The sequence below is a fragment of the Aotus nancymaae genome, unplaced genomic scaffold, assembly GCF_030222135.1.
Source record: "Aotus nancymaae isolate 86718 unplaced genomic scaffold, 86718_ANA_hifiasm-v0.15.2.pri h1tg000003l, whole genome shotgun sequence".
In the NCBI taxonomy this organism is placed as follows: domain Eukaryota; kingdom Metazoa; phylum Chordata; class Mammalia; order Primates; family Aotidae; genus Aotus; species Aotus nancymaae.
The window spans coordinates 63,187,067-63,199,846 of NW_026988414.1; the positions used below are offsets into that span (position 1 = coordinate 63,187,067).

Here is a 12,780-nt window from a genome sequence, read left to right on the forward strand (position 1 = left end):
GGACATTAGTAATTGTTCCCATAAATTCTTTCTGTCTTAAAAATATAATATAAATACGAACTTATAAAAATAGCATATAATATACTTTCTTAAACATTTAAAATGACTAAATTCAAAATTACTTCCCTCTATATTGAAATTTATCTTTTCCAATCTAAATTGTATTTTGATAAAACTTTATGTTCTCATTTTCCTTGTGACGTGTTATGTTTTGAAATGCTACTGTGAAGGCGATCTCATCCCACTACTACAAGATACCTTCTCTCTCCCTATCCCTGTAACCTTGGCCTTCAAAATCTGAAAAGAGTGTCTTCATTTTGATTCTTGCTTATCTACTTAATCTGATAATCTCATTTTCATTCATTCTTTTTCCTACAAATCTAGCTGCCTTTTGGGGGTTTATATTAATTATTTTCACCCTCTCTCCCTTGTTCTTCTGTCCCTGGAATAGCTTTTTTCCCCTATAACCTCTTTTCATGAGTCCTTAAAAAAAAAAAAAAAAAAAAAACTCCTTCAACACACTTCTCCTTTGAAAAACTTGTTCTTAAAAGGCTCTATTTTATTTCATTCCAGCATGGAGAGAGGGTTGAGAAAATAAAGGACAAATGAAAGAAGTTCATAACCATAACCCATCAAACTGCCTATCCTATTTTAGAGTTATAAAGAATGAAAGAAATATCCATCATTTTTTTCATGAACACTGCCATCATTCTATTATCCATGCTGTAAAATAGCCGAAAAAGCAAGTGACTGAAAGCCAAAATCTCCTTTCAGTTGATGATTTGAAGTTTCCCATTCCAATCTGTATCTATAGTCATGTATCTTAGGGAACCCATTGTATTTTATCACCTCTCTCTATGTAAGAGGTAAGGTCAGGAAGCACAAAGTACCACCTGCCCCAAAGTAATCATAGATCCTGTTTGAGTCCAAGCAGGAGCTGATGCCCTTTGCTGTCTGTACACTGCACTTTTTTCCAGAAGGGACTTCAATAATAAAAAGCAATAGTATAATTCTAACTGTTTTCTGGGAAATATTTAGTTAGGTGGTCATATTTACTGTGGGGGTCAGGTCAAAAAACAAGTGCTTGTTGACAGGTGTATTTCTAGGCCATTTCACATGGCATTTTGTGATTATTTGAAATGGGAAAAATGAATGCCTTATTTTTTAAGTTATGTTTTATTTGGATATACATGGCTATCATTAAGTCATACCAAGTAACAGATGTATATGGTATTTGTGAATCAGTTATGTAAATGTGAAGAAATATGATTATAGCCCTAATAATTTTAAAAAGATAATTGTTTTCTTTCTTCATCTGCATGTGCTTAAAAAGTGAACTCATTTATAATTTTTCCTGCTCCCACAAAAAGGAGTATGATATTTAAAGGTTTTATGACTCTGTTAAAATAGAGTAGCATTTTAGTGTGGGCCTATATAAGCATCGTCTAATGCAATTGTTGGGAAATGCACACATCCTCGAATGCTAAGTATATTTAGCTAACCATCTGAAGGCCCATGAAGCGTTTCTGAAATAGAAATGCTTGCTTCAGCAGTAAAGAACATTCCTGACTTGAAATTCAAGTAGGCCCAACAATGTCCTTCTTGATTATCATGAGGCAGTTCAAAAGGAAATCTTCTGTACCCAATGAATAGTGTCTTTTATAGCTTGGATTCTGAGCAAAGTTAATTATGTAATAAATACTCCATTCCCTCTTTTTAGGTGCCTTTCAGTTTATACACAGGTCATTGGTAATGACTCAGAATTGAAAGTATCATTATTATTACTATTGTCTAAATATTTCACTTCTCATATGCAAATAATGCTTTGAGAAGAAAATGAGAATAAAACATTGTTGACTCACATTATAGTGATAATCCACTTCATCATATATGTCTGCTTCTGAGATGCTTGCATTAGCAATAGGTCTGTAGCTACAGATAGTTTTATGATATAAAGAAGTGTGTTTTAACCAGCTGTCTGAGGAAACTTTAAGACTTATTCTTATTAGATATATTCATGTGGAAATGGCACACTTTTTGATCTGATATTCCGTTCATTCAACTTCTGTTTTTAATCTAGTAATCTGAACACCTATAATATATTGATAATCAATAACAAAAAGTATCAGGGCTTTGTAAGGTCCCTGAAATACTTTTTGAACCATCATAAAATTAAAATATATTTGATATATCTTTAATGGTATAAACTTTCATGTACTGTATTTTTTTAAAATATGATATGGGCCATGTCTTAAATACACCTTACAGAGATGAGATAGTAGCAAGGTTTGGACAAATACTGGACTGAGGAGCCAGGAAATCTGAGTCCGAGTCCCAGTTCTGTGACTAGCTGGTTGCATGGGATAGAAATTCTTGCCAACACTGTGAGCCTAGATTTATGAAGTAAGTGAGTGGACTAGATAATTAGAGCTTTTTAATTACAATGTTGTATAATCTGAAAACATAAACACCAGGTAATAGTATTGGAATTGCACATCCATCTAGTCCGACAAAAAAAAATCCATAAAGCAATTGAAAGTTCTTATTCTGTATATCTGTTACATATGTAAAGCTTTTCAGACTTTATTCCAGAACTGTTCAAGAAGTATTTATATAGAAAATAAACATTTAAAAATAAACTATTAACCTTACCTCTATGGAAAAGCATTTCAAGATGGATGAGAAGTATTTGTTACATACTATGGAAACAAAGATGTGGATCAGGAGGTCTTAGAACTCTGAGGCACATTTTAGGCAATTAACATCCTTGAATGGTAGTAATCTAGCCTGCGTGCACACTGTTTTTCCATACCCATCCCAAGATGTGTAGGCCATGAGCTAGACGAGACTAAAATACAGACTTCAGTTTTTCCAGCTTTTTCCAGCTTCAGCACTGGCTCTCTGCAGGCTTTGTGTCTTTAGTCTTCTCTTTTTGTATCAACCCTCCATATAGTTCCAAGGCCTCATCAAAGAAAGAAATGCAGTCCAGAATATTTTGAGATAAATCTATGAAGAAATATATGGCCCCACCCAGCCACACTGGTCCCTGCTTTCTGGCTTCTGGGTAGGCCCTCCCTGAGTTAGAAATGCCTTTCCTGTCACTCCCCTGCCACTCCTTCTGGCTTGGCTAACTCTAACTCATCCTTTGGAAGTAAGCTAGGATGCTGCCTACTATCAAGGCTTTCTGGGTGCCTGCTTCATCTCCTGTGTTCTCTTCTCCTCACCTGTCTAGTGGTTCGGGCTGCCTTCGGATGAACTTTCCTAGGCTCTAAAAGTACTTTCTACTTGTCTATTATAGAACCTACTGCATTACCGTCAATGCCCCTTTTCTTGGCACTCTGCCTCCACTAAACTGCAGGTCAAGGACTCTGTCTTATTCATTATTCTGCCCTAGTGCCTAGTAGAGTGCCTGGCTCCCCAAATTATTAGATAATTAAACGTATACAAGTCAAAGAGTGTTAGACAAACTCAATTCCTGACATACATGGAAAGTGTGTCAAACCTGTTGACTCCATCACTCGTTATTATCACCTTTATTTTGGCTGGCAAAAGTTGTAATAAAATCCTTGGCCTATAAATTTACCAGTTGTGAAAGCTTTCAAACTTGGGTATGTACCACATATATACCCATGTGTATGGTAAGGCTAACCTTTATCTAGAACTATGCATTTTTTCATGTAAATAAGTACCCTTTTAATACACAAAACTGATAACTCACTAGGTAGTTTTCCATCCTCAGACATGGATTTTCCTACAACTGATTCCCTGATAAAGTCATGGATTTAAAAAGTGAGCAAGTTGGAAACATTTATGTAGGATTTTTGTTTCACCTGGCACACTTAGTAATCACTCACTTTAAGATTAAGAAGAATTAACCAATGTGTTTGATATCATTTTCATCATTAACTTTGTATGTGTGTGTTTGTACAATTTAAATGTGGATTTTTTTATTTTTGAAACGAGATGGATTGAATTATCTCACAGTGCCAGATAGTCCAGCAACTTGGGTATCGATTTCATTGGCATTAAGAAAAACTTAGTACCTTTATTTTGCAATTAGGAACTCACTGAAAACTTTGCAGTTTGCCTCGAAGTGAAGATTTTTCGATTAATTGTTTTCAGGAAAAGGTTATACTCTGCAGAAGTAATGTGATTATTTAAACAGTCAACATACTATCACAGGTGAAAGGATCTATGAGCATGAACTAGTTGTGTTCGCAGGCAGCAGCACAGACTAGGAAAATACCTGTTCTGTCAGTGGCTGGTAGTAAAATGTTTTTCTGAATTAGCCTAACTGTATAAATGGGCCATGCTCTTTAGATTTATAATGACGGGTATTACATTTTCCTAAACTAAAGATGTACTTAATCCTTCACTGGAAAAAGATGTGGCAAGAGGTGTTTGAAGAAATGGTTTCTGCCACCTTACTACCTTTTCGTGTATTATTTGATTGTGCAAATTTCTGTATAGTTCAATACAATTAGCAGATATTTTATATCATGAAAGGAATGACATACCTCTTAATTGAAGGCTTTTTATTTTAAATGAATGAACTTCTTTTATGGAATGATGCTGTATTCCCATTAAGTCCGTTAGTAGTTTTCACATAGCATGTATTTAAAAAATCAAATTATCTCTCTACTATCAAATACTTCCTGGGATACTATTAATTGTGGCAATATTTTGTAGGTGATGGATAAAAGTGCATGTGGCATTCACACACACACACACACACACACACACACACACACTATGTATTCAGTGATGTAACTTCATGTCCTCTGTTTATTTCATAATCAGAGGTCTACAATTACTTTGATTCACTGTCGCTTCCGAATGTATGTCAGTTATGTGTCCTTGCTTGTAAACACTGTTTCTTAAATCTTGGTTGTCATGGTTATCCTTGTTACCATTGACCAACTAACATTTAGCCTTTCTTTTTCCTTTTTTGCTGCATTAAAATGGAGCAGTAAACCTGACAGGTGAGGAATAGAGAACAAACCCCTTTAATGCTCAGTAAGAAAAACCTAAGAAACTGTTAGACATTGGAGTTGCTGAAGAGGGGAGGGCGGGGCTGCATACAAAAGATGATACCTGGCACGTGGAAGATGGGCAAAGCCTACATATATACAATAACTTCCTTTAAATGATTCTGGGGAAAGTAAATGTTTTGTTTACATAAAAAACAGATTAAAGGTGAAATTTAAAAGATAGTACACAAACCAATATCTGCGTTTTGTTTGTGGTCAAGATTAAAATGGGCATTTGTGTGTGTCATGTGTCTACAGAGCAGAAATGTGAGGTGTCTCATAAGCTGTTTTGTTTTGTCTTGTTTTTACCAAAGATTAGTTTTCAAGTTTGATTACAGATCCCCTAATGATATTAGCATTTTCACACCCCGCAAATATTGATGACAGTGCCTTAGTGAGAACTCTTCCCTAATTCAAAATTATTATCCATATCTTCCAGTCTTGAATAATAACAGCAATAGTCATAGCTAACATACAGTATGTGATTATTGAATGATTGATCCATACTAACCTTCTAGCTTTCGAACTCCTATCTATATATTAATATACACTTATGTATAAATATGCATGTAACATATATATAAATTCCTGATTAAAATTAAACTACAAAAAAAAAACTCAGAGATTACCTACCTTTCTCCCAATGTCATATTCCAGTGGTTTCCAATGAGTGGTCTCTGGACCAGCAGCCGTGGCATCAGCATCACCAGGGAACTTGATAGAAATACATTCTTGGGCCCCACCTCAGACCTGCTGAATCAGAGACTCTAGGCATTGGTCCAGCAGGCTGTACGTTAACAAGTCTTCCCAGGTGATCCTGATGCATAGTAAATTTGAGAACCATTGCTGCATTATTTACACTAAAATCACTTTACATTGGTCAGCAAGCCTCATGTTGAATGATAAAAATCTTTAAACCTCTTTGAGGGTGTCTTTTTTGTGTGGATATCTCTAGTGTCCATTTAGTCAGCAAAAACACCTGCAAAATAGTTTTTTTTTTTTCAGCCAAAAGATGAAACCTTTTAAACTCACTTAAAATACTCAGATATATACCTTTCATTATAACACTTTTCACATTTTATAATTTAATCAGTGCTTACTTTTTCTGTTAAAATGAGAGAGTTGAGCCAAGACTTAGACATCATCTTCTAATCTCCCTCTATTTTATACACAAAGAAACAGAAAAGAAAATTTATAGTTGGCACATACCAGTAGTGGCAGAGTTGGGATTACCTTCTTAATGTTATCAGAAACATAAGTATTTGGATTGATTTACTTGAATATTCATAGTACAGATATTTGCTAAGTATATCTTTCTTTTGAAAGCGTGTGCTCACATTTCTGTGTATCTTTGTTTCAAGACCATAAGTACGATCTTTCACTTAACTTCCCTTTGTTTTTTCTTCCCCTGCGAAATGAGAGCCTGGTGAAAGCTAAATGCCCCTTGACCAGAGCGGCATTTGTGTTGTGTATTACTCGCATCCCAAACAACCACCTGCTTTGATAGTATTAGCAGTTTCTGACAGATCCAAACTGTCAAGTGATCTTCCCTTTCCTTTTCACCTATATAACTCCTGCACATAATAGATACCTCTCACTGCAACAAATAAATTTGCACTAACATTTTGTCATCTTAATAGACAAAAATATAGTGTAGCAAGGCAAAACTTAGAATCCGTTTCTAGTCATTATTCTTTCCATTTTTCAAATTGAAAATGAGAATGATGAGACCTCTGAAATTTATCAGGAAAAATGTTACTACTTATATTCATGTTGAGCCTAATTTAGACCATTATATGTCTTTTAACATTTTATGACGACTTTTTAAAACTCTTTAGTATTATTACCAATGATGGCCAAACTCTCATCTTCCACCTTTCCTAAAAATTGTTGCTGTGTTAGGAAACAAACATTCTAGAACATCACATAGTAAGTGGTTTAAAAATAATGTGATAAGAATGTGGACAGCCAGAATTATTGATGTTGTGATCATCGAAACAAAACTAAGCAAAAATACATTTAAGCAGCTGCTTTTCTATTTAGCTAGGATTTCAAGAGTGTGAGAGCTTGGCAAGAATTTCATTTAAATATACAGTGAAAGAGAAGTTAGTTATTAAATGTCAGTACACCTCTCTGTTCATTACAATTGTGAATTGTAATTTTGTCCCATGTCTTGAGTTTTCTGAGACTCACATCTTTGCGAAAAGATGTAATTTCTAACTTTCCTGGTACCAGAGAAATTGGCTGAATTCCTTTAGAGACTTTTGTTTTCTGTCCCTCCAGCTCAGTGTCACTCACCCCAGCCAAGGGGAAAAAGAAGATAAGGAGGTTACTCTACAATACCTGTAAAAGTAAAGCAGTTTTCTTGCCTAGATAGATATTCCTAATTCTGGGTTCCATAATCTTGCAAGAATGGCAGAGCCACATTGGGAAGGGAGAAAGATCTAAATTTTAGTCATTGGGCCTGACACATTAGTAAAGAAATGCATGTGTGCCAACTTATGCAAAATGTCAAAACATGAGACAGTCTATCGGTATTATTTGAAGTGAGAAGACCAACCATATGTATCACGTGGCATTAGCTGGCTAGCTGTACCCAGTGACGTTTCATATTTCAATTTTGCGTCTTCAGTGGTAAGAGGAATCTCTTAGTGTGGTGAGGCAAAAAGACCCATAGCATAGACACAGTGACAGTGCCTCCTCTGAAACTGGTCATCATGTCCTCCTTTCACATGGTCTTCTGAGCCTGTCTTTTTCTTCCTCCTCATATCTTTTTCACCAGCCCTTCATCTCTTCTTTTTCTTTCCTTCTTCTTTTCTACTCCATAGAACTGGAGCTGCCAGTACCTTGGCAGGCCTCAGAATACTGCTCACCTCTGATTGGTGGAATGGCTTGGCAGTACATTTTGTCCCAAGGCTGTATCTGACACCTTTAGGTAGAAAGAGAAATCCTGAGACAGGTTAATCCAAAGTACTGAGAAAGCAACATGTCTAATAGGACTTACCCACGAAACTGTATTCCATCAAGGATGTCTCGCTGAAGGCATTGTACTTGAGCAAATCATGTGCATTTCCCGTTGGTGTCAATCTTCTCTTCATCCCCTGGTTAGTTTTATTTTATACAGATGAGCGGAAATGGGAGGAAAGGCTATTTAACAGGAGCCCTCTGACTAACCATAGAACAACCTGGGTAGCATTGAATGAGAGCCCATTGCCACAGCAAAGCTAATGAGCTGTACCGCAGTCACATCGAACAGAGAAAAGGAAAGTTCCTAAACACTGTGCAGCACCTTTCCCCTCAAATAAAAATGCCTTTGCTTTGAGCAAGGGTTAGATACTAGGATTGTGACTCTAGCATAGAGATTGTAGGCATCGGTATTTGGGAAAAAAAAAAAAAAAGCACTGTTTTAAAATGGCTTCCATTGATTAAATGGGTTTTTAATCTAATTCAAGCTGGAAGAAGATAGTTATGACTCTGTGATTAATTTTTTAATGGATAAAGATCTTATGTACAGATCAATCTGACATTTCTTGCATAGAAATTTGTTAGAATTACATAAGGAGAGCTTAAATGGGGATATCTAATAATGCTAGTAGATAGCTTTTAAAACAAAGGTGAAGAAATGTATTGTGTGAAGAATCACATTTATAACAAGGCACTGTCAATGGTACCTTGAATGGTTATCAGGAAAGTTGATCTACCCACCAGGTGAAATTACTTTTTCTCTGATCTTTCTGTGAACCTTTCATTAACAACATATTAATCACAGTTAGCTTAACATTGTTAACAGCTAATACTGTTTTTTTCCTTCACATTTGAAAGAGAAAGAGGAGGTTTGTTTTACCTGATACCGATTCTCCTACGTATTAGGATAACTTGGCATCTTAAAAATACACTTGTATTTACCTTCCTTAATGGGAAAATCTAAAGCATCTCCACTGTGTAGTCACCACTTATATATACTTAGAAAGAGATAAGGGGGACAGATTTAGCTGTTCAGCTTAAAGCCAACAACAATCTTAGTATTGGTGACTTAGGGGTATCCTATCCTGTTCCTCACAAATAGAACTAGCAGATAGGAGACAATTGCTCAATAAGGGTCCAAGCATCTCTCACCAAGATCCCCTTGAAGCCTAAAGGCAGAGTTGCTGAATTACTTAATCCTAGAGTTGGAGGAAGACTTCAAGATCATCCACCTAAACAAAAATGTTAGACCTGAGACAACACTGTAGGCCAAGAGAGGAAAAGCAACCCGAACTTGGTCACAAGCCAGCTGGGTTAAAAAGCTGTGAAACGGAAAACTTGGGAGGTGGTGGGGGAGTGCAGGTGCAACTCTCTGCTTTTTTATCTGTTTCAACTGATTTTTGTTTTCCTCTTAAATTTGTATTTTCTCCCTATAGGAAGAGGGCAGAGTCCGACTCTAGAAAGAGCAGCATACCGAACAGTAAGGAGATCCCTTCGCACCACCCAACGGACCCTGTAGAACTGAGACGCCTTAACTTTCAGACACCGGGTAAGAAGCGCCACACATCTTATCCACACACAGTTTCTACCAAAAGTTTTACAGCTCAATTGATATTAAGAGTTGAATATATCACTTTATTTTGAACCATTTTGTTCATCCTGCTCTTTTATTTTTATACTGTGGAGACTCGCCCAAGCAAGTCTGAAAGGAAATTGAGATCTTTATGCAAACCTGAAGTGGGGTGGGGAAGAAAAGGAAATGCAGTTCTCCTTCAAATTTGGGAAAAACTATAGTCTTTATGATAATACCTACCATGTTTATGGGTTTGATTATTGTTTTTATTATTTCCAATAACATCAGTCTGGAAAGAATTCCTTTTCTCATCTCATCAAGTGAATGAATGAGTAAGTGGATGGATGACTGTACACATCTTTCATCCCATTGGAAAGGCATAGATTTGTTCTGTATTTTGTGTTTATGGCACTCTGAAAGAGGAAGGAAGAAAGGGAGGGAAAGAAGGAGAAAATGAGGCAAATATTTTTAAATATTACCTGTACTAAATTTCACTAACCACTTCAGGCTTCCTACTAGAGAGAAACGTAAAGTGACTGAGGATAACCAAAAACAGACTTGTTTCTTAAAAAAAGAACATTAAGTGCTTCAACAGAGGAATACTAATATTCCTGCTGAGGGGCCTTCTGTACAATATTGTTTATTCAGGCCCAGATCTATTTTGCTTTCATTCAACTAAAGCATGTTTATACCAAATGAATGGCAAATTGTGAATGGCAGAGGGAGCTGAAAATTTAAAACCAAGTGACCCTATCTTAGTAAGTTATGATCATGAACAAAGTGGAGCTAATCTAAGAAGTCTTTGGAATTAAAATGTGGTTGTAATGTTGCCCCACAAATTGTAGACAAGTTTCTTTACGTCATATGGATGTTCTGATTCACGGTATGATACACTGCAGATATGTTACACTACACATTCCACAGTGAATTAGTTTGAAGATAGTTTATTATGTTCAACATATTTTCTCTTTTATATGTAGATGTATTATAGTAACCATTTCATTTCCATTGAAAGAAATGTTTAGCATTTTCAATGTGGCTATACAATCATCATAATTTTGATATTTAAAAAAAGCGTTCCAATTCATATGAGGTTAGACTTTAAAAAAATTATTTCATCATGCACCGGGAACTTGTGATTGAACAAGCTTGGGTCACCTTCCAAGATGGCCATAGTCCCCTAGATGCGTCACATTGAGTTGCTTCCTCAGTGGTTTATTAAGGCAAGTTGATATGATTTAAGTTACTGTAGTCAATTTTATTGGTTCCGTGCTTTTTGAAATAGAAGGATACTGACACTTGAGGCTACAGGCAACTTCTTTGTTTTTGGTTGTTTGATTGATTGATTTTTTGAGACAGGGTCTTACTTGCTTGCCCAGGCAGGAGTGCAGTAGCACAATCACGGCTCACTGCAGCCTCAGCCTCCTGGGATCAGGTGATCCTCCCACCTCAGTTTACCAGGTAGCTAGGACTACTGGGGTATGCCACAACACCCAGCCAACTTTTTGTCTTTTTTGTGGAGATGAAGTTTGGCCATGTTGCCCAAGCTGGTCTCCAACTCCTGGGCTCCAGCAATTCACCTGCCTTGGCCTCCCAAAGTGCTGGGATTTCAGGTATTAGCCACCACTTCTGGCCTATAGGCAACTTCTTAATAATGGACCCAGGAATTTATATTCCTTTCAATTCAGCATACTCAATATATAGAGGACCCAAAAGCTGAAGAAACGATCTGCTACATGATTCCTTGCATATCTTACCTCTTCACCCTTTAAAAGAGCAACACATTGTGGAAATAGAAGAAACGATCAGGCCGGGCACAATGGCTCACGCCTGTAATCCCAGCCCTTTGGGAGGCTGAGGCGGGTGGATCATGAGGTCAAGAGATTGAGACCATCCTGCCAACTTGGTGAAACCCCATCTCTACTAAAATACAAAAAAAAATTAGCTGGGCGTGTTGGTGCATGCCTATAGTCCCAGCTACTCAGGAGTCTGAGGTGGGGAATCACTTGAACCCAGAGGCGGAGGTTGCAGTGAGCCAAGATCAGACCACTGCACTCCAGCCTGGCGACAGAGTGAGACTGGCTCAAAAAAAACAAAAAGAAAGAAAGAAAAAAGGATCAGATTGCTTAGTACCTTCCTGCTACCTCTGCAGTGCCCCTCCTTCCTCTGTTTTTGACATAAAGTGCCATTTGAGCTGGAACCAACCTTGGTCTTTCACCAGAAGTAAAAACACAGTGTAAGGTTGAGCAGAAAGGCAAAGATACCCCCAAAAGAAGAGAGCTGTCTATGAGAGAGAATGATTAGCAGGTGCTGGTGACTGTGGGTAACAGAATAGGAATGTCTTCAACCAGGAGACCTCTGTCTGCAAGTACTTCTCACTTTCAGGTGTAATTTTGCAAATATGGCCAAACTCAAGAATTCTATTAGCAATTTAATTTTCCCAGTGTAATTGGGGATATTATATCCATTTATAGAGAGAATCTGTTAAATTTGATATAAGATACCAGAAATAAGAATGAATGTTACAATTGTAACATGTCTTTTATTGCCAATGACTTTACAAAATTAAAATGGAGACCTGAGTATAAAGGAAAGTGTCACTTAACTAAAGTTAGACTTATCACCTCAAATGGGTAAGGGAATAAAGTGGACAAAATGAGATAAGAGAGGAGATGTAGTAGAGGAGGAGACTAGAAAAGGAGAGATCGTCCTAAGATTCTAGCACATCTGTTCACTCAGGAAGCAATACGTTATGCCCTTTGGCTCAGGTAAGCAATCCACTTAAGCTTGATTTGTTGAAATTATTTATTTGCCACCCAGGCTCTATGTTGTGGCCTACTGTCTGGAAAAATTTTTACCATTTTACGAAGGAAATAGACTCAGCTGTTAATGTGAAATTCATAGAGATGTGACCCTATGCTTCAGCCTGTATGAATTTTAGTCAGTGGCTGTGAATTACCTTAATTACTTGCCAATAGGATGAGAGCAAAATGTGGGGTTGTTAACCCATTAACCCTTTTGTGCTTTTTCTTCTCTTCTTTTTCATAAAGAATCAAGGGTTTTCTTGGATAATGAAATAAAGTAATCCTTTATTAGGTGTTGCTTAACAGGTGCTATGATGCTGCTTACTTTTTAGATTTTTAAATTATTTACATTTAACTGTCTGAATGTGGCTTTTTATATATGATATCTACTATAAATGTATAGTTGCTT

General features: G+C 36.7%; 1 protein-coding gene across 32 annotated transcripts in view; it reads left to right on the top strand.

Moving 5' to 3' along the window:
• The window catches only part of PTPRD (protein tyrosine phosphatase receptor type D), a 1,411,192-nt gene that overhangs the window by 1,270,926 nt on the left and 127,486 nt on the right, over window positions 1–12,780 (top strand). For 22 of the 32 annotated variants that reach the window (XM_064381700.1, XM_064381675.1, XM_064381734.1 and 19 more), the window contains 2 exons: window positions 4,968–4,982; window positions 9,431–9,543. In XM_064381700.1, the coding sequence (XP_064237770.1) occupies window positions 4,968–4,982; window positions 9,431–9,543 (128 nt within the window). The remainder of the gene's footprint in view (window positions 1–4,967; window positions 4,983–9,430; window positions 9,544–12,780) is intronic. The other 10 variants (XM_064381707.1, XM_064381754.1, XM_064381794.1 and 7 more) reach the window with 1 other exon arrangement.